General features: G+C 40.5%; 1 protein-coding gene across 1 annotated transcript in view; it reads left to right on the top strand.

The window, feature by feature from the left end:
* The window catches only part of DOCK2 (dedicator of cytokinesis 2), a gene marked incomplete at its 5' end in the record, with an annotated part of 150,790 nt that extends 128,838 nt beyond the window's left edge, over positions 1-21,952 (top strand). The window contains 15 exons of the mRNA XM_066328940.1: positions 711-830; positions 2,493-2,582; positions 3,790-3,894; positions 4,702-4,843; positions 6,483-6,564; positions 8,719-8,803; positions 10,309-10,395; positions 10,711-10,887; positions 11,405-11,488; positions 13,469-13,606; positions 14,694-14,821; positions 16,427-16,607; positions 17,895-18,015; positions 19,004-19,146; positions 21,076-21,952. Coding sequence (XP_066185037.1) covers positions 711-830; positions 2,493-2,582; positions 3,790-3,894; positions 4,702-4,843; positions 6,483-6,564; positions 8,719-8,803; positions 10,309-10,395; positions 10,711-10,887; positions 11,405-11,488; positions 13,469-13,606; positions 14,694-14,821; positions 16,427-16,607; positions 17,895-18,015; positions 19,004-19,146; positions 21,076-21,150 — 1,758 coding nt within the window. The remainder of the gene's footprint in view (positions 1-710; positions 831-2,492; positions 2,583-3,789; positions 3,895-4,701; positions 4,844-6,482; positions 6,565-8,718; positions 8,804-10,308; positions 10,396-10,710; positions 10,888-11,404; positions 11,489-13,468; positions 13,607-14,693; positions 14,822-16,426; positions 16,608-17,894; positions 18,016-19,003; positions 19,147-21,075) is intronic.
* Positions 21,953-22,198: the final 246 nt, after the last annotated feature.

The raw sequence follows: 22,198 nt of genomic DNA, 5'->3' as shown, positions 1-22,198 counted from the left end.
TATCACAAGGGGACATCTAACTTTTAATTTTAAATAATATGGATTACATAACTAAGTTATGTTGGTTTTCTTTTGTAGCTGGTAATTAATTATCTTTCACTGTAACTATTGTTCATTACCGGTGTAATGGAAGCTATCAATTAAAATGGTCAGTGACATCAATTTCCATTACAAGGGGACATTCTAAATTTAAATGTTCTTCAGCAAAAATCTGGTATTTCTTATGGAATTTACTTTAGTGCAGAACTATAAATTTGTGCTACTTTGCTTAAACTTATTTTTGATTTTTTTTATGATTGTACCAATATGAGATATATTGTCTATACTGGTATAGACAAAGATAATCATATATGAAATATTTTAATACAAAAAATCTAAATCAAGTCGTTCAAGATGATACCACTGAAAAGAAAAGAGGAGCTCATTTCTCACATAGATTTTTACACAAAATTTGTAAGTGGGGCAAGAATGGGCAAGTATAACATCTTAAATATTTTTTGAATACTGTCTAGTGCTGGTTATCACATAGCACTTGTCTGAGAGGCAGTGGATGCAATCCCTGTGCCTTTCCCAGCTTCTCTGTGGACGGGTAAAAAAGATTTGGGAAGAAAACACTCAGAAGAGCCCAGGGGACCAGACCTCGTGGGAGGAGGGCCTTTGATGTGAAACACTGAACTTGAAAATTCTTTTTGATGTGTTCCCATTCTCAGTGGTCAGATGAGCAGTGTGCACCCCAAGTCATGTCAACAGAGTTCCAGTGCTCACAGACCTACAGACACCTGAAAGAGAATTTGTATGAAAAGATCATAGAATACTTTGACAAAGGAAAGGTAGGTCTGGAGAGCTCTTCCCCTCCAAATCTCTCTGCTGTGCTACTTTGAATAGTTGTGTTTAATGAATGTGCCCTGTATAAAACATTTGTGAGGAAAAGCTGCTTTGAAATGTGGGTCAAGTAAAAATTGTGTCCTGGAGGCTTATTCCCAGAGCATATCTGCTCCATAGGAATAAGTTCTTTACACGACCCCATTCACAGGGAAGGGAGGATAATATCTCAGCACATCATCACAAGCATCTCTGTCAGGGACCAACAAAATACAATAAAAAATGTTGAATCTACTTCCCTTTACAAAGAAAAGAGTATGGACTACACAGATTCCATCTCTAAACCACTTGGCCCTTATCTCAAAACAAATCCAGATGGTTCAAAATAGACATATTTTTTTGAGAGAGGACTGGCATTTGTATCCTAAACTTAAAATGGTATAGGCTGATGCTCAGTGCCTCAGTTTAGTTCATTCAGGAATAAAAAAAAAAAGTTAATAAAATTACCTGCCAGTGCAAGGGCATTAGAGCTGAGAATTCTGGAAATAAAGCAAAGGACTAGAAAGCAGGAGGAAACTCTGCAGTGCCAGATAATGAATCCCATGACCAACAGGACCTTTAAGTCATTATGTCTTGTTCAGCCATAGCCAAAGGTACAGAGGGGGAAGGAAATTCATTCCTGCTTCTTGCAAAAGAAGCCCTTGCTATAATTCAGAGGGTAGGAAGTTTCAGCTTCCCAGGTTTTCTGCTGGCCTCTGCAGTAGCTGCACTGCAGCAGTGCCCACCCAGTGTCCCAGGAGAACCAAACCCTCCCAGCTCCTGACCTGCAGCAGGCAGGTTCAGCCCAGGGGCCAAGGGCTCAGCTGCCAGGTCAGGGACACGTGGCCAAGGGGCCCCTGGCAGCAGGTGAGCGTGGCCTGAGGTGTGACTGGCAGTGTCCTCTCTGCAGCAGAGGGTTCTGCCCAGGGACCCCCTTGTCTCTTCTGCTCTGAGTGGGTGAGGAAACAGAATTTGAGAAATATCCTCACCAGAGGGAGTTTGCTCCTGCTTGAAGACCGTTTTTGTGAAGTGCCCACAGCAGAGGAGGAAAGCAGTCCTGGTCTTCCAGTGACACTCACTGTCCCAGCAGCTCTTAAGCTGTGTGCAAAGGAGGAAGCTGCCACTCTGGGCAAGTGGAAATTTAAGGCTTGTAGTTATTTAGTTGACAGGGAGAGCTGTCATAGACAAGACTCCCTATGATTATGGATGCTGCAGGGTATTCTGTTAAATGGTGTGTGTTTTCAGGACAGGCAGGTGTCAGTCCCCTCATAAACTGCTCTGTGCTTGGGGTATGTTCTGAATATTATCACCTCAGTGATTTACTCTTTTTTTTTTTTTTTCTTTAATGTATCTGAAAGGTTAGAGGATTTTTTAAAAAATGTTACTCTACTAATAAAGTAGGTTTACTTATTCCTCCCTGTAATGAATCATAAAACACTTTTATTTTTTAACATTAATCTGCCTTCCTTAAAGTTTATGATTGCCCTGAGTCTTCCACTTTAAATGTGCAGTTAATAAATGACTGCATTTTAACTGCACTTTTATTGATTATGCTGTCTTTAAACTCTGATGCATGGAAAACTTGTTTGTTGGTCCTGGATTTACTTTTTGAATGTGTGGTTGCATTGCAGATGTGGGAAGAAGCCATATCTTTATGCAAAGAGCTTGCAGAGCAATATGAAAAGGAGGTTTTTGACTACGAACTTCTAAGTCAAAATTTGGTAAGATTCTATGCAGATCTTCAAATTATTGCAGTCATGGACATTAGTGCTTTTCAGCCATCAAACAGCAGATCTGCCCAGGAGCTCGTGGTCTAAAATGGATTTTTAATTCATTTGTTGAAGAGTTCCTGTTTCGCTGTAGCAATCCAGTGGTAAAGTAAAGGTTCATAAATAACTGTTGGTTAAAGTTGCATGAACATCTGTTTATTGAGGTATTTTAAACTGTCTGTAGATGAAATAAACATGTTCTCACCTAGGGAAATTTAAAGGCCACGTTTTGAAGCCTCTGTACTGCCCTAGGGTAGAAAGAACACCTGGATGAACTTTTCCCCTTAATTTTTTCTTTAAATTTTAGCAGCTTGGATCTTGACAAGCCTGAATAATTCTGTCCTAATCAGGACTGTGGAAGTATTACAGCAAAAGGAATTAGGACTAGGTCCAAAGGCTAAAAGGAAAATTTTGAAGCAAAATAAAATATTCAGTTTTTTGTTTTCATTAAAATTTAATGAATCCAAAAAGGATCCCACCCCCTACGAACCCCAATTTTTTCTACTCCTAATATTTCATGTTTGTATGATTTTTAACAAATGTTTAGGGCTCATTCGATGGATATCCCTGAATCTTCCTCAAAAAAAGCTGTGGGAATCAAAACATTATGTTCTTGAATGGTGCTGAGTATAATGAAAGCTTCTTTTGCTCTGTTTTATCACGAATTAAAAGACATTTTTGAAGCCAGTTTAAGTTGCAGTGCTGTGTTCTCACAGACATAACATCTAAATGACACTTGGTATTTTATGGAAGAACTTGTTCTAAGCCCTTTATATGGTTTGTGCCCCTAATACGAGGCCACAGTAGAATTGGATTTGATCCCAAACCTCAGGAAACATTTGAGGCAGGGAGTTTTCCAAATGTATTATTTCATCAATGTTATCAGTGGCCAGGGATGACTTTGGTGTTTGCTTTGCTCCTAAGTTAAGGGTAAGCCCAATTCTGAGGTTAAATATTAAAGCTGAAGCCGTACCCATTTCACTTTATATTTGTGTATAAATGTAAACAGTGTTTAATGTTCCCCTGCAGCACCCTGTGTGAGAGCTGATTATTGCTGGAGCTCATCAGCTGATAGCTGATAGCTCTTGCATGTGTAGTAGAGGTTAAAAATGCAGAGATGAAACCCCTAAACACAAATTACTGTTGGTTTTGCTTTCAGATCCAGCAAGCAAAGTTCTATGAAAACATCATGAAAATTCTGAGGCCTAAACCAGACTATTTTGCTGTTGGATATTATGGCCAAGGATTCCCAACATTCCTAAGGGTAAACTTGATTAATTCTTACTTTTCATCTATTTTCATTCTTCTTTTGTTTTCTTGTTTTCGTCATGATTAATGTCCAGATTCCCTTTTTGACTCTAACTTGCTTTGAGCTGACCTGTTCATACCAACTGCCTTGTACTGCTCTAAGAATGTTCCTGGACAGCAACAATTCCTACTTTAGGGCAATTATGGTAGGTTTGGATTGGTTTTATTCAAATATGCAGAATCTACTCTCTTTTCTTTACTTTCCTCTGGTTTTGACTACCATGAGGAAAAATCCAGACTCCAAGGGGTCTGGTTTTTCAGAGAAACCTGATGAGTTTGGGAAGTGCTGCCCAACTGGATTGTACTGCAGTTTTTTAAAAGGTCATTGTTGGAACCACAGTGGTGCATGAGTTCAGAGCATAAAAATAACCTAAATATTTGATGTTTCTTACTGCTAAAACCTTCTCATACATACAGCAATAATATGGAGGCTTTCATCACACTTGGAAAGGAATGAGAGGCCCTGCTTCCCAATTTAAAAGGCCAAAACTGCCTTGAAAACATTGGGAAAACAGTGAAATGATAGGCTGGTGTTATTATTTCTGAATACTAAAGCTTTAAGTCTAGAATCTTTGGAGGATCAGTGCTGCTTTCCAGCCCCTGGTCAAAATGGTGTTTGGCTTCAGAGCAGATTAATACTCAGAAAAGAGAAGCAGCAATTCCCAAATCTGGACTCTGCTGTGTCTTTGTGTCAACCACCCTGAAAGTGCAGCTTCTGCCTCAGCACCAGCCAGCCCAGGCAGTAACTCCTCCTTCCCTGCAGAACAAAGTGTTCATCTACCGTGGCAAGGAGTATGAGAGGAGAGAGGATTTCCAGGCCCAGCTGATGAGCCAGTTCCCCAGTGCTGAGAAGATGAACACAACTGCAGCCCCTGGAGAGGACGTGAAAAATTCTCCTGGTCAATGTATCCTTGGGCACGTGGGAGATTGCAGAGGGAAGGAGGGTTGGGAAACCTGTCCTTAGCATGAGTTTATCTGTGTGAAACAATAATTTGCCGAAAAGGTTGAGAGTTTCCTGACGTGGCAGCTCAGTTTGCAGTTTTGCTTCCACGTCCTCCGTGTCTTTTCTGGTTTGCTCCTAAGAGAGCTCTGGCTTTTCTGGCAGTTCTGAGGAGTCTGTCTCTTTCATTCATCATAGAAACATTTAGGTTGGAAAAAACCTTTAAGGTTGGGTCCAACCACAAGCCTTGTTCACCCATGTTCCCAAGTGCCACGTCTACATGTCGTTTAAATCCCTCCAGGGATGGTGACTCAACCTCTTCCCTGGGCAGCCTGTGCTAGAGCTTGACAGCCCTTCAGGGAAGAAAATTCCTCCTAGTTCATACATGGTTTAGCTTTATTTTCTTCAAATGGCAAAAACCAGTGTCACACACTTGAAGACACCCAGATTAAAGCAGCAATTTATTTTTTTTTTGTTACCTCATATTCATAGCTGTAGTGTCTTGATATTAAATTCATGTCCTCCTTGAGCACTGCTCTGACTGGCACCACACTTTGGCATCACCTCCATTTTCTGGTGACCTAAACATGTCCCAAGTCCCTCAGAAATTTTCTTAGAAAAATTAACTTATAAACATTGTTAACCAGTTTTTGAATTGCCTCAATTTTTCGTGATTAGAATAACTCTGATTATCTTTTTCTTCTGATTTGAGTCATTACTGACTGAGCAGATATGAGATCACCTCGTTGTATCAGATATTTGTTTTTGCATGCTGATTTCCCTTTATTAATTTTCAAGGTAATGTTGTAACACTTCACACACTCTCTTGAGCCTATTCTGGTGGAACCTTCTGGAGGAGAAAGAGAACACTTCCTTTTCACACTGTAGGGACTGAAGTGGCAGTATTATAGTGTCTTGTCTAAAATAATACATTAAACTTGAAAGCCATGCTCTCCCAAGTCTGTCTTGTCTCTTAACTAATTAATTTTTTGTGGAGAACACATGCTTCAGACCTTAAGGTAGAATTTGCTCGTCTTTTGCAAGGAGCAGGAGACAGGCACTACCACTGCACTTCTGCAAGAGGATCTAACCAGAGGGCAAGAGTTTCAAACATACTGAAATGTGTAAGGATGAGATATATTTACTTACAAATACAGTATTCAGATTTTAAAAACAGCACTTCTATAGAAAAAGGAAATCTCAAGTAAAAGGGCTGTTCAGCTACAGATTTCAAAACGAAATGTTAACCATCATGACTTTATGCATGCCTAAAGCTACACAGTGAAACTGTTAACATCAGATGTGGTTGATGTTATTTTTGTAAGTTGCCTGAGCTTAAAAATTTAATGAATGAGTCAGTGTGATAAATTCAGCTGCAGATATTCAAGCTTGGGAAATAATAAAAATATGCAGTTCAGAATTAATATGTATTCACTGGTTACTACTGGCAGATTTTTCCTTTTTTGCCAAGGAAATTCCAGAAATGAAACACTGAGCACTTCAGATTTTTCATCAGTAAATGTGGTTTTTTTTTTATTTCCCCTGCAGCCTACAGTATTTCACACTAATAGTTAATAACATGCCCTTAACTTTTACAATTTCAGATATCCAATGTTTTACAGTGCAGCCAGTCCTGGAGGAGCAGCCTAGATTCAAAAATAAGGCAGTGCCTGATCAAATCATAAAGTAAGTGAATTTCTGTAGTAGATAGTACAATGAAAATCGGTCCACATTCCTAAACTGACAACCATTATTTTGTGAATTCATTCATTCATTTGCTAATGAACCTTGGAGTTTTTGTTGTCTTTATTTTATATATTCATAGAATCAAGGAACATTTTGTGAGGGAAGGCACCTTCACAGGCCACCCAGTCCAGCCCCCAGACAGACACATTGCTCAGAGCTCCATCCAATCTCTCCTGGATATTCCCCACGAATTCCATGTAGGAGCCTGTACCCATCCACCACTGCAGGAATAACTCATGGATTCAGGGCAGGGAGTGGAATCCGTGCTTTGGGTCGAAGTTATTGAGTTTTCAACACAGCTTCTCAGACAAGTGATGGAGAGAGGGCTCTTGGAGGTCACTGCAGTGTGAGAGTGGTTGAATGAAGGCTTTTGAATGACAGAATCTTGTTGTATCTTGTCTGGTCCAGTGCAGAACAACGGTGGCAAAATGGTTTCTGCTGGTGCTGTGGAGTATGGGTTCTGTAAAGGAGTAAAGGAGGTGAATTGACCAAGTATTTTGAGAACACACTGGCCAAGAGCTGCTGCCAAACCAGTTGTGCCTTTGGTCTGCAGCCCTCTCCATGGAATCTTTACTGAAGTAGCAACTGACTCAGAGTGGAAAAATAAGTCTCCACATAACACCAAAGTAAATAAAACAGATCCGAGCACAGGTCTTGTGTGACAGGATTTTAAAATAAACAAACACAGACCAAAAAACAACCAAACCCAAAAAGCCACAAAAAAAAAAAAAATGGTTCTAATTTCAACTTGATTCATTTTAAAATCAGTAACTGAAAGGTAGGTTATAAATGTGGTCCTGTTGGACCAGATTTTGGCGTAGAGCCAACCACACTTCAAGCTGCTTTGGTTTATGTAGCAAAGTGTTCCATGTAAAATACAATCTCTGCCCATAGGGGAGATTTTGTAATGGTTTGTCTCAGCTGCAGAATTCAACCAAACTGCTGAACACATCTGGGCCTAAAGATTTACTCTTATGAATTTACTTTATTGGTCATTTAATTGTTCTTTACCTTACATGATGGCAGTGCATTTATTCCATCAAAGAGCTTCAAAGTATCTGTCCTTTCAGCTGGAACTGCATAAAGGGATTTGACTCATTGGGGCAGTATTTTCCAGTTACTTTGCTTTACTGATGAAGAAAATCTTTGCAGTTTGGATCAGAAATCATGGTTTCCTATGAACTAACATACCGTGGTTTGCTTAACTCAGATGTCTGGAGCTTCTCTATTTGTTTTTCTGGGCTTTCAAAACATAGTTCAGTTTTACTGGGAGAGATTCCTGAGATTTTTTTTGTCTTTCTGCAAAATTAGCTTTTACTTAAGAAGGGTTTAAATTTAATTCGTTTTTAAAACAAATAGTGAAAACCCAAAGCAGAGATTTTCTTGTGGACAGCAAAATGCTTAACCAAAACTCTGCAACCCCCAGTGCTAAAAGCCAAGTGTTTGCAAGTTTAGTGGAAAGATCTCACAACGATGGAGAACAGACCACAACATAAATTTGCAAAGGATCCTTTCCATCTGTGTACCCTCTACGACCACTTACTTATATATTATTATCTGTCTCAAGAAATCATTATTAATGACTTCAGCTGTTTAATTTGTTGACTGTTGTCCAGCACTGTGAGCAGGATTGTTGGACAAGATTAAACTGCTTTGTCATGTGCCGTGTTCCACTCCAGGTCAAAGAAGTTGCTCTGCTCAGTCAGTTCTTTTGAATGAAAATGAGACTCCTTTCATAAACCAGGATCAAGCTGGGAAGTAGGGCACATGCCACAGCAAGATACGAGAGGAAACATCTCTTCTAGTCCTCCTGTAGATTTGAGCATTAATCTGGATGTTCTGGAATTTTTATACCTGGGAAATACATCCAGTCACAAGTTGAAGCTTAATACTTGTAAAATACTGTGTTGTGACTCTGATTTATAGATAAAGTAGTTGCCATCTGATTTTCCACTAAAGTCCTTTTTTTTCTGAGCAGTAAATTTACTTTTAATTAAAAACTCAGCTACTCAAAATGAAATATTTCTCGGTGATAACAAGATCCATTAATTTCTGGTTTCTGTATTTTACAATAGTCACCTTAAAATCTTTCAGCTTTTATAAGTCAAACAACGTGCAGCGGTTCCACTATTCGAGACCAGTGAGAAAAGGATCTGTTGACCCTGAAAATGAATTTGCTGTAAGTAAATTAATGACAAGATGATGGATGTAGTTCTGGTAACTGTGACTGAATTTTGATCCTAGCTCCTTTCTTAGGCCCAGATCACTCATTATAGACACCTTAGCTTTAACATCTGGTTCAAAAATGCCAAATGCCAGGCTTCTCTATTTCATCATGACTCCTGTGTACTTAACTGTACATCACAGTTCCAGTTGCAGGTAAACATTATGCAATTAAACATGTTCAGCAGCAACTTTTTCTGGTGCAGGTTTCCACTAGGAAACAAGGTGACATGTAAATAAATATCATTTGCTTTGCTGCTTGTAGTTTGCAACACTTCCATCAGCTGCCAGCCTGGAAATGAGGTGAGTGTTGTCTGCTTTCCTGAGTCCTGTGGGATCTCACCCCATGAGAGAACTGACTGTGTCACTCCTACTCCCATGCCTAATGGTGGAATGCTGAGGAATGGCCTTCACTCTTCAAATATTCTAAGAAATCTACCCCACCACGAATTACTTCTCAGTGTTAAGCATAAAAATGTGGTGTATGTACTTTCATTTTACAGGTATCTGGTATTTTATGGTTTGTTTTGAAAAGCATCCCATCCAAGCCTTATGGCTAAAGCTGTGCTCTTGGCATACTGCTGGGAAAAGCCATTTCTTTCCAAACTGTACAATTCCTGTTATGTGTGTGCTGATTAGCAGAGTCAACACTTTCATGTAAGAGCTTCCTACCTGCTGTTAAATCAACACTTCAGACACAAACTCTACCCTGACATCCCAGAATTTTTTGTCAAGACTCAGGGTGCACCTTGGCTTCCTTTGCAAACTAGAGAGTTCAGGGCCCATTTATGAATATAACTTGAAATGGTTTTATAGGAACTTGTTGATGCTCTCATTGCTGAGAGCAATAGATAAGATGCCTATTTTCTTCAGAGAGGGGGAAACTGGGACAACTGGAATGTCTTCATTCACCTCTTAGGGTATTTAACAGTAGTGGCAGTTTTGGTGACCTCATAGTGAAACAGGGAGCAGCAGGATAAATGAAACAGTGGCTGTTCCAAACTATTCTGAAATGCCAACAGCCAGTCTTGTTCAGAAAAGAAAAATGAGAGGACCAAAAACAAGGTCAGAATGCTGGCAAGTTGTTCCAGGGCTATTACAGCTTTTAATTGCAGAAATACCTCTTGAATGTGGAGAGAGGAAATATAATCTGAGTAGAGGTGAGAGTGGGTTGTTCAATGACAGCCATTCCATCTGTAACGGCAAAGATAGGAATACAGACTAAAAGATTCAAGGGTAATTTTCTTTTTTCCCTGCTTTGTGCCTGAAGATGACCTAATCTGAAATCAGGAAAATTATTTGTTCAAGTTGCTGTGCTAGATTTAGTTTGCAGTGTCTTTTTATGCAAAAATATGCATATGTTTTCCATCTACAACCATCTCACTCTGACACCTCAGAAGGCAGAAAAGATTGAAGTTTCAATCCTGAAGTATCATTTTCTCCTGCTATGTTTTTTGATAGTCTATGTGGATTGAGAGGACATCATTTGTCACCGCCTACAAACTTCCAGGAATCCTGCGCTGGTTTGAGGTGGTCTCCATATCACAGGTGAGTGTTAATGTGCTCAGGGCTCATCCAATTTGTAGCTGTTGAATCCTCATGTACAAACCAGTGTGCAGAATTATCACACAAGACTACAATTACTTCTTTTTATACATACAAAATGGTATTGTTTATATTTAATCTTTCCACTCCTCAATACAGGATCGATATATCTTGTGCCTGATTTATAGTTTCCGAATTGAACAAGTCTGTGTGGGTTTGCTGACTTGCAAAACTGTTGTTCACATACGTGAGTTTTATAAAACCAAAAAGACCTGTTTATATATTTATGGACCTTAGAAGTCTTTTGTTTCTTTGCAGTGCACAATTAGTCCTTTAGAGAATGCTATTGAGACTATGTCCATGACAAATGAAAAGATTTTGATGATGATTAACCAGTACCAGAGTGATGAGAACCTCCCTATTAATCCACTTTCCATGCTTCTGAATGGAATTGTTGATCCAGCTGTTATGGGTGGCTTTGCTAAATATGAGAAGGTAAGAGCTTTTGAGTCACTGCAAAGAACATTCTCAGGTGCATCATTTCATAATCCTCCTACATCCTTTGTTAAAGTGGCAGTGCAGTGGGGATGGGGAATAGGAAAGCCATCACTCCATCAGTTAAGGGATCCTCAAATCCTCCTTTCCTGGTCACCTCTGTCTTTGAAAGCAAACCAGAATAACTGAAGTTATCAGTTGATGCAAATCATGATAATCCAAATCTGTGCCTTTTTACTTTCACTGTAAACTTAATAAAAGAAACAATAATTTGGGTTCATAATAAGGGTCTCAAAGTCAGAAGTGCTGCATCTTTTTACAAAATGCTCCTCAGCTCCCAGCTGATAGAGGGAAGAATTATCCCCAGCAGCATCTGGCTAAGGTCCATGCATGTGTCTTTGCTCTTTGATGGGCAGTGTTGCCATCACCATCCAGGCTGTGTAGATTAATGCTTGATTGCTTTACCTGTCAAAATGATGGACTGTATTTATTTTATTTTATTTTATTTTTGTCTAAGGCTTTCTTTACAGAAGAATATATCAGACACCATCCAGAGGATACAGAAAAACTGAACAGACTCAAAGATCTGATTGCTTGGCAGGTAATTTCTCACTGACAGACACCACTGAGGCTTCACCAGGGGTTCCTTTGTTCCATTCTGTCTGGCAGGAGCACACAGCATTGAGGTGCTTGTGTCATTTCCACTTTTTTTTTAACCCCTGGAAAATATTTGGTAGAACACATCATCTGGAATGGTTTATCAAAAGCCACATATAGCAGGCTACATTTATGGTTAAAAGGGCCAGGATTTCCAACTTGGATTGTATTCCTGAGAGCATGACAAAGGTCATAATGATTTCATGAATTTCTGGGGTTGGCAAATAACAGAAACTCTCTTGGGAAAAAACTCTTTCCTAGAGTATTTCTTTTTTTGTGGAGGACTTTTTTTCCCACTAGAAACATAACTGGAATGTTTGCTGCTCTCAGGAATTATCCTCATGCTCAGGGACCCTTCAAGATTGCTGCTATGTGTCTTCTGTGGGGCAAATAGCATGGAAGATTATTAGGAAATATTTTTAAGTTGTTTCTCCAGAGGAGAACTGAATATTCTCCCTATACTGGTAGCACTGAGGTTACTTGAGTTTACTATTCATTATTTTATATACAGTGTATATATGATAAGACAACCAGCCTGCAGAACCCTTCTGTCCTCAAGGAGGAAAATGCACCTGTGGAAGGTGGTAGGAGCAAAAACTCTATTTTTGCTCAGATTCAAGGGAAAATGTCTCTTTCTGTTGACCCAATGATGATAATGGAGCAGTAAAAAACATGACCTGAGAAATTATCCATTCTATTTCCATTAACCAGTCCAAAATAGAAATCATTGCTATCAATAGATAGATAGAGAGAGAGTAGGAAATCATGAGAGTTCATCTGGGATTTTACTATCAGAAATGAATGGCTCAAGGTGTTTCTCCTCATGTTCCATGCCTCATCCTTTGTACTTACTAAAAACATCCCTGGAAATATCCAAGGTCAGGTTGGCTCTGAGCAGCCTGATGGAATTGAAGGTGGCCCTGTCTATGGCACGGGGTTGGACTGGAAGACTTTTAAAGGTCCCTTCCAACCCAGACTATTCCATGATTCTATGGTTCTCTCTTTCCTTCATAGATGAGAAACAGCAAAAATTCACTGTTTATTCCTCTCTCAGCCTTGAAATGAATCTTCAAAATAGTTTTAATGGAATTGTTTGTACTGTTTTCTTAATGTTTTTGAAAGTTTCTTCCTGTTTCATTTTGACTCATCCCAGTTTGGTTATTGAATTGTGCCTTTACACTTTCTCCTGTGTTGCCCACCACAGCTCTGTGTGGTGTTGTTTTCTGGCCATCAGCATCACTCAGTGCATTCAGTGGGATGGACTGACCACAATGTCATCTGGCAATAGGAAATAAGGGCTAATTTCTACCTATCCCTGCAAATCCCTCTAAGGAGGACAAACAGATCTCTCAGTAACAGATGGTCAATAATACCATGATTCTACAAGTTATATTGCAATTGCACTTCCATAAAATATGATCAATGTGATGGGTGGACCACTGTCCACAGTATTTACTGAGTCAGAACACAAAAAAGAAGCATGGAATCTAAGTGGATTTTACAAAAAATCCCAGATATCAATGCAAAAGTTTTAAAGCTGGAGTAAAGCAGTTAGAAAAGGTTAGCAACAGAAGGGGAGCTAAAAGTATTTAGCACAAATCTCATAACATTAAAATACACAGAAGAGAGGAAACAGCCTCTGTGAGGCAGCCAACATTTTTCAGAGATTTACTGGGGAAACCCATTTTTCATGAGCTATTTCCATCTTGTATTTGCTGCTCCAAGCTGAGATCAATGGGGAAATCCACCTCCCAGTCACAGGAAGAGTTTTGCAGTTGATTTCCCAGATAATTCAAGCAGAGCCAGAGAGGTTGTTGGACCCATTTGAAAAGTCTCACCTTTTTTTTTTTTTTTTTTTTTTTTGTGTGTGTGTGGGTTTTTGTTTGTTTGTTTGTTTGTTTGTTTGTTTTTTGTTTCTCCTAAGATACCTTTCCTTGGGGCTGGAATTAGAATTCATGAAAGAAGAGTTTCTGAGAATCTTCGTCCTTTCCATGACCGGATGGAGGAATGTTTCAAGCACTTAAAAGTTAAAGTGGAAAAACAGTATGGAGCCAGAGAATTGGTATTACTCTCCTTTTGACCTCTACTCTCATTTCTCTTTATTTAATACACATCTTCTTCTAAACAAAAACATGCTATTTTTTTTCTTGCTTATGGGTTTTCTTGTGATCTAAAGGTAGTAGGATCTGAGTTTTCTCATCCAAGAGCTGATCCAATTCTCTGCCACATCAAATATTCCTCCTTCTGGAAGATTTTGAGTATATTTTATTACAACTTAAAATTGCAAGCCTTATTGAGGAAGTAAAAGCAAGTTCTTATGTTTGTTCTCTTTGTAATTTTTCTTAGTGGTTTAGAGCTTTGATCTCCAATTGATGTCTCCCTGTGCCGGCCACTTCCAGCTGTGTTGTGAAGTAAAACCTGTCATGTGTATAATACTATAAATATTAGTTGAGAACAAACTGAAATATCTGGGAATTGAAGGATAGCTTCTGAACACAAACTCCCCAGACAATTCTTGAATAAAATATTCTATCTGAGTTGTGCAGGCTAGCAAGAATGACATTGCCTGGTTTTTGTGATTAAATGACAGTTACTTTGTAAATTATTTTTTATTGTTGCTTTCAGCATTGGTGATTTTATATTAGGATTTATTTCTTTTGTTATACAGGGAAAAGTAGCAAGTTTCTAACTTAAATTTTGGATATGTGCTGTATTACACACCTGAAGGATGAAAATTCTATATATCTATCTGAATATGTATTTTATTTTGCAATAACAGAGGCTGTAATTGCAATAATTGACTTGAAATCATGTAATTGCAATAATTGCAATAATAATTGCAATAATAATAACAGAGGCTGTAATCAGAAATCTTGCCTCTTGCATGAACCACCCCCTGCACTCTTGGGACCAGCACTTTAAAAACCCAACCTATTTAAATTTTTGCAGAGAATGTACTTTGTGAATTGAGTTTGGGAGGTCTGAAGAGTAAGATTTCATCCAGACAGGATAAATCACAGTAATTAATGGGAGCAGACAACTTCTTTATGCCAAGTGTTAAACACCTGCACAGCCTTCCAGGAGTGGTGTGAGGAGGAATTGAAGCTGCAGAGTTGTTTGACAGGACGTTTCTCTCTTCCATCCTGCAGCCAGAGTTTGATGACAAGAGGGTCGGGCGGCCAAGGTCGATGCTGAAATCCTACCGCCAGTTATCCTTCATCTCCATGTGCTCCATCAGTTCAGACTGCAGCACTCCCAAGAAGCTTGCTTCAGAAAGGTTGGTCAGAAATACAATCCTTCTTCAGGCCTGGTTTTTAATCAGTTTTATGAAATGAAACAAAATGATTTTTAAAAAGGAATGACGACCACCAGCAGCCTTTTCAGACTATGCCAACATTATTTTTAACTGTAGCTATCTACTTCTTCCAGGCTGAACACTACAGAGTTTCAATCTTAACAGACAAAATGTGTTCAACTCTCATTGGGGGGGGGGGAGGGGGGGGGGAAGTGGCATTTCATTTTCAGAAAATAAGTATTTTTAAAACAAAATAACGTTTTAAAAATTTTACCAAGATCTGGGATTTTTTACAAGTTTCTTTTTATACAGCTTTTAACTTAATGAACATCTTTTTGTTCGTAAAATGTAAATAGCAAAGGAACAACCTTTACAAACTTGAAAAGGAGGTGGAAGACTTTGGTAAAGTCTGTTGTAATGTAAAATTCTTTGCCTAATATGTTTTAACTGCAATACTGGAAAACAAAAACATTTTTAAGTTTGAGAGAACAATTATAGGTACAGTTTTTTCATCCACAAATTGTTCTCTTTATAAATTATCTTTCAGGCACACAGAACTTCTTAGCAAGCAAGGTACATATAAAACTGAACTTACTGAGCAGTGTTTGATTATTTTTTTAAACATCTGATCTCCCTTTTTGGGTAGTTCACTTTGAAAAAGTCCAGTGGTTAATGTGGAAGGGTCGGTTCTTCAGACATCCCTTGTCCTTCTGAGAGATTCCTGAGGCTGCTCCTGCTGCCCTCCAGGGTCCCCTCCAGAAGCGTGGAGCAGACAAACATCATTTGTGTGCTGCAGTACAACAGGAATCCTCCTCTGACAGGACCAGACAAACCCACTGAAGAAATGGCATCCTGCTCCTGCTTTTAGCTCTTAGGATGCCAATTTGTTTGTAGGAAGCACAGGTCAACAGTCACCACACTTCTTGATTTATCAATTTTTATGTTGTAACATCAGTTTAGTCCCATGTTCCGAAGGTTGAGAAGGGAGTACAGCCAGCACCAATTTCATGGGGTTTGGGGTTTTTTTTTAAGGAAAAGTAGCCCAATTTTTAAACTGTAAAATTTAGAGAAAGAGAGAAGGTGGAAGGGGTGCTGATCTCTGGGTATGTGCATTCTTGTCCAATATGGTGAAATAAAGAGGAGAATGCATTTAAAACATGGCAATAGATAGCAATGCTCTGTTCCACTTTGGTTCTTCTACAGCCAGAATAGCAAGTCTTGCTTTCAGCAAGACATCACCACACATCAACTTGCCATGTGAGCTCTACCCTATTTCCTTTAGGAGTTCTTAAGCTGATGCACAAATCTTTAAACAAGGATTTGAGCTCATTTTAATATTTCGTTAATTTTTAACATTCTCCACGACATTTCAAGATGGTGTCACACTGTCTGAAGGCATCTGATTTGTGTCTCCAGTTGCCAGCTGCTGAAGCACATCAGATCCTTTTTGCCAGCAGTTTGGGCTGCCTGGAAAGTAGAAGGAAAGAATGACCTGCATTTATATTTCATGGGGAAATGACATCAGAATTCCGGCAGCTTTTAAAATATCACTCGGCAACTTGTACTCTCTTTCTTTTGCTCCTGCAGCTTTGATCTGGAAGCAGTGCTGCCAAAGCAAGGAAAAGCAGAATCAGAGGAGATTGCTCCGCAAAATAATCCTCATCCTGAAGTCAAGATGAGAAGGTCCAAAAAAAGAACAAAAAGAAGCAGTGTGGTGTTTGCTGATGAGAAGGCAGCAGCTGATATTTCTATCACTGACATGAAATGTGTATGTTACTGATTTAGAGTAGTGTTTTATAATCCATGGAAAAGAGGACGTTACTCCTTCCCTTAGAAAAAGAAAAATACATCCCAGAGAACTCCAGCTGTCATAAAGGGAAGGATGCAGGATGCAGAGATGATCTGCCCTGCCATGAGTGAAACAGGCAAGATGCTGTGGATGAAACAAATCAGTGAGAAAATCAGATCATCTCTCCTGGCTTCTGGTGACAGATAACAGAGCTGGGAGGCTGCAGATCCCGAAGCCTGGTTAGCTCAGAGAGGAGCACTGTGTGGGGAGGGTTAAGCTGCTTTCCTGTGGAGAGGCAATTGACTGTGCTGACATTTCATGGCAGCTCCTCGCAGTCAGGGCTATTTCAGAAGTGATGAGCCCTGTACGTTTTGTACCTTGTTATGGAACATGCAGCTGTTAGCAAAGTGCAAGATTGCAAACAGTGCTCCTTAAATGGTGCCACACTGAAGTTTGGAAGCACTGGCATCTCTCACTCCATAGATCATCCGAGGGCTGCTGGATCTTTACAGTGACTTATGGAACTTACACTGGGCCTTTTTCTATAGAGACTTTAATCCTCAGGAGAATTTTATTTTAGTATGTAGTCCTTTAGATACACAAGCCCCATCTAAATGAAAAAGCCAGGCAGTAACAGATTGTCAAATTACATGGAGGGGGCATAAATAATTTGATCAAAAATGCTTGAAGGACTCATCAAAGGTAAAATGAATAGAGTAGAAAGCCAAGACTGGTTGGGGAAGCACAGAGGAACTCATGGGTGATTATGACTTTCTTACACTGCCTGTCCTTATGCAAAAGAGAGATAAAGCACAGTTATGCTTTGGGAAGCACTGATATACAAAACCAAGTATCACCTTTGGCTTTTGATGAAATTAGATAACACATCCATCAAACTGTGGGGATCCCACTGTGTATTGAGTTTAGAGGATTTTCTTCTGCTTCAAAAAAGCAGCGACAAGGCTTTGCGGCAACCAAGCTGGGCATGTTAATGCAATAGGGAAAAATGTTTTCAAAACTTCATTTTACTTTGCAGATCACACCCAGAGTCGTCTTATGGTATTATGCCAAAAATAGGTCAGGAATTGAGATTTCAGATTGCTTCTGTAACTTTTTTAGAAATCTTTATTTCTATGTAGAATGAAAAGTTTTTGTCTAACTATAAATTATCTGCAAAATGGTTGCATGTTTTTAGATTTTACATAATATGCTACATAAACCAAAGTCTCAGTTCATCATTAATGTTGGGGCTTTTTTATTTAACAGCTGTCAAGGAAATATGAGTTCATGAGTGACACCAACCTCTCAGAACATGTGGTGGCACCTCAGAAAACCTCTGTCCTCAAGCAGATGAGCACTGTCAGTCGTTCTATGCCAACTATCCCAGGTAAGGTGCTTACATCAGGGTGAGAATTCTGAACTTTATTAGGATGTTAAGAAAACAGCAATGAAGGGTTTGCTCCAAGCAGGGCTGGCAGCTCTCTCCACCCTTGTGAAATCCACTGGGACAAAAATTATAATTGAAGAGTGTACTGTGCACGTGAGGCTGGACTGCTCCAAATGCTTGGTAACACCACAGCACCTCGTGCCAAAATGCAAATTCTAAAACTGTTACTCCTGGAGCTCCGAATTTCACGTCCTTGTACAGTGTGAGCATTCCTGCTGCCCAGAAAGAGGCAAGGTTTATTCAGACCCAGCTGAGCAGGGTCTCAGGAGCAGGAACAAGGGCTCACAGCCAAGGGCAGCGTGTGAAACAGGGAGAAATGCTCTGTGCTGTGGGGAATGAATATCCCCAAAGGCTGCCCCATCACAGGAGTTCAGCTTCTGCTTTTGAAACCAGAGAGGGATCCCATAGACTCCCCATGGGAGGCAGGGAAAGCAAGATAACAGCTGCCCCCAGACAGATGGGTGGTTGTGTGAAAGTGGGACTAAAGGGGCTCATCTCCAGGCTGGGGCACATAGAGAAAACAGGCCCAGTTTCACTCTCTTATCCCTTGTTCCATGGGACATCCCAGTTCTTAGCCTGCATTTCATCTGTCCCTCTCACTGCCCTTCTCTTTCCAGATGCCTGTGACAGATGTTTACACAACACAACAGACTGCCATGGCCCACTTCTTTGTCATGTGTTTATCTATTTTTAATTCCTTGGCCAGATTGGTTCCTTTTTTTCACTCTTCAGTTTCAATGTAATGAAGTTTATTGTTTCCCTATTATTTAAGTTTTTTATTCTAAGTTTATGGTTAGATTAAAAATGTCTCAAATTTTTCTAGTCATTGCAGTAGTTCACAATTTTGAATTCTGCTTTGTCTTACAGTCTGACTCTCCTTTTTCGGTTTTGTTTTGGTTTGTGTAACTGATATTGTTTCCATCCTAAGGATTAACTCTGTCTGTCAGCACTGTGGCACCCGATGAAACAATTGCCTCACACAGGCTGAGCCAGCCAGTGCTTCCTTCCACCTCAGATGGTGACAAGAAAACCTCCAAAAAGAAGAGAGTGAACCAGTTACTTAGAACAATGGTAGGTCCTGAGTGTTTGTGGGGGGGAAAAAGGAAGGGTTACATGTTAAAAAAATCTGTGCTATGAAAATTTAGTATTTTTGAGACAAATAGGTTTGTAGGTCAAACTCTGCTCTTTTTTCTTGATGTTTTATCAGAGGGTGGGGTGGGAGCTCAATGCGAAAGCAAAACTGGCTCTGGCCACACTTCCAGTGGGAGGAATTCTGGGATGGAGGGCTGGAAGGATGGAGGGATGCAGGGTGCAAGGATGGAGGGTGCAGGGATAGAAGGATGGAGGGGTGCAGGATTCAGGGATGCAGCGATGGAAGCCTGGAAGGATGAGGGATGCAAGAGTGCAGGGGTGGAAGAATGGAGGGATGGAAAGATGCAGGGAGGCAGGGATAGAAGGATGAAGGAATGGAGGGATGCAGGGATGGAGGGATAGAGGGATGAAGGAATGGAGGGATGCAGGGGTGCAGGGGCACAGGGATGCAGGAATAGAGGGATGCAGGGTTGCAGAGATGGAGGGATGCAGGGATGGAAAGATGCAGGGATGAGGGAATGGAGGGACGCAGGGTTGCAGAGATGGAGGGATGCAGGGATGGAGGGATGGAAAGATGCAGGGATGAGGGAATGGAGGGACGCAGGGTTGCAGGGATGGATGGATGCTGGAAAGATGAAGGGATGCAGAGATGGAAGGATGCAGGGACGCAGGGATGGAGGACAGGAAGGATGCAGGGACACAGCTGTGTGCAGCTCGGCTTCCGGCCCGCGAGAGGGCGCGGGCGGCCCGCCGAGAGCCGCCGGGGGACGGAGGGGAGCGGTGACTCCCGGCGGGGCCGGACCGGGATGGACCGGGATGGGAGCGCCGGGCTCGGGGCGGGCTGAGCGCGGCACCGGCCCGAGATGCTTCGTGGAGATGATGAGAGCAACGTGGAAACCGGCTCCCGCTGGAGTCGGCACTCTGCTAAAGGCGGCTGCCTTCCTTAGAAACGGGGAACTTTTCACTGATGTCTCAAATTTTCACCAAGTTAACAGTATTTCATTTAACGTAGTGTTTGACAGCAAAACAAACCCCCCAAACGAACAACCACAAAGAAAAAGCCCCACAAATACCAAACCAAACCAAAACAAAAAACAACTCACAAAAAAACCACCAAAAATTCTCCAGAGCAGCTATTTGGACAGAGAATGTGAAGATTTCCTACTTTGAAGGTAGTGGGATGGTGGCATTTAATGCAGATGTGGGCAGCTACCAACATGCATTACTGCATCAGTATTCTGGAATATTTGTTATGTTTTACATGCCAGCTTTTCTGATCTTTCAGTGCAAAGGGTTTGTTGCTTTGCTTTCTTTTTTCCTGGGTAATTGGTTTCATTTGTATTCATTACTTTCTGCAGTGTTTTGGGGTTTTCTAAAAAAAAAAAAAAAAAAAAAAAAAGGAAGGATAACAGCTTTAGGGACCATATAGCAACATTTAAGAAAACCTTCAGTTAAATGTGTTCATAATCACATTTTTCTGGTAGGAACAAGAATTACTTATTAATGTGAACTCTACAGTATTTCACTTACATTCAATTTATCACAGACTTGTTTCAGACCCAGGAGTTGCAGCTTTTCAGTCCCATCTCTTCCACTTGTATTTAAACTTACATAGCATATAAAATACAGGGGATAGAATGTTCTTTCTCACATGGCAGAAAAAAGACTAACTACAGCTAAAAATCCAGTTGTGAGGTGCTTCATAACATGTTTAGAATCATGTGGATAGGTTTAAATACAGGATTAAGGTTTTGCAGAATAGAGAAATGAATTCAAAACATGCAGGATTTGGTCAAAGTATTTTTTCTCTAGCTACAGCTTAAAAGCACAAGTAATTAATACACATATTACTGGATCCAGCACTGAATCAATTTTAACATAGGAATATCTGTTTTGGTGTTTTTTCAGCGCATTTCCAGAGTTCTGGAAGATGGAAAGCAGCCTATGGAGGAGTATTTCAAACCTTCAGTATCAGATCCGTGATCAATTTTTACAAGAGCACTTCTCAACTGAAAATAATTATATCTACAGACAAATACGATATTTTGGAGCACCATCTACTCTAAAGAAAGGCACTGACAGAGAATATAAACAACATCCCCCATGGGCCCTTATAAGTTACTTGTGATACAGATACAGGAATAACATTTGAGGAAAACGCTGCAGAATGTGTCCACTGGCATCTGGAACAGAAACCTCTGGCTGTAGGTCAAAGCTGGTAGCTCCCTTGTCAAAGGGAGCTGGGAGTTCCCTGGGGACAAAGCTTGTTCCTGGGCAGTGACATGTGTGTGAAGGCCAACTGCAACTCTCCCTGTGCAATGCAGCTCAGGGTCTGTCCTTTCCAAAGAGCAGAGTTCTGGTTTCCTGGAGCTCGCACAGACACATTCCAGAGATCCTTAAACCCTCGCTGGCAGTGTAGCCAAGGCAACAGATGGCTCAGCACAAAACAGCCACTGACAATTCACCGTGTGGCTGTAGCTGGATTTACAGCCCTCAGATCCTCTGCTGCTCCCAGCACACTGCTCTGTATCCTCGATTTCCCCGGGTGATGTCTGTGGCTGTGACACCACTGCCTGAGTTGTTTTCAGAACAGCAGCTGTTATGTGGAAAACATGCAGAAGTTTATTTACACATGTACAAATTGACCTCACATCCAGCAGCACGATGAACAAAAGCTGCATTTTCTGCTGTTCAATAAAGTGTTACAAATCAGTCTTACTTGCCCTGACCCTTTCTCTCTGACATCTCCAGGTGCCATCATATGAAAGGTAATAGTGTTTTACTGACAGCAGAATTCTAAGAGCTCAAGCTTTCTGGATTTAGATTGATTTTCTGTGTCTTCCCACCTCGTGAGGTGCACCTGGGAGGTGATGCCTCACTGGTGTGAAGCTCCACAGCATTACAGGTCAGCACCTCGGAGTTTTTATAACCTGTCAGCTCTTCCTCACAGTGTGTTTTCCAGATCGAGGGGGGTCTAAAGGTGAATAATTGATTTCCTTCACTCATCCCTTTATGTTTCAGACATCAACAG

The sequence above is a fragment of the Sylvia atricapilla genome, chromosome 14, assembly GCF_009819655.1.
Source record: "Sylvia atricapilla isolate bSylAtr1 chromosome 14, bSylAtr1.pri, whole genome shotgun sequence".
Taxonomy (NCBI): domain Eukaryota; kingdom Metazoa; phylum Chordata; class Aves; order Passeriformes; family Sylviidae; genus Sylvia; species Sylvia atricapilla.
The sequence above is the reverse complement of the archived record's forward strand: the minus strand, read 5'-3'. Positions and strand labels throughout refer to the sequence as shown.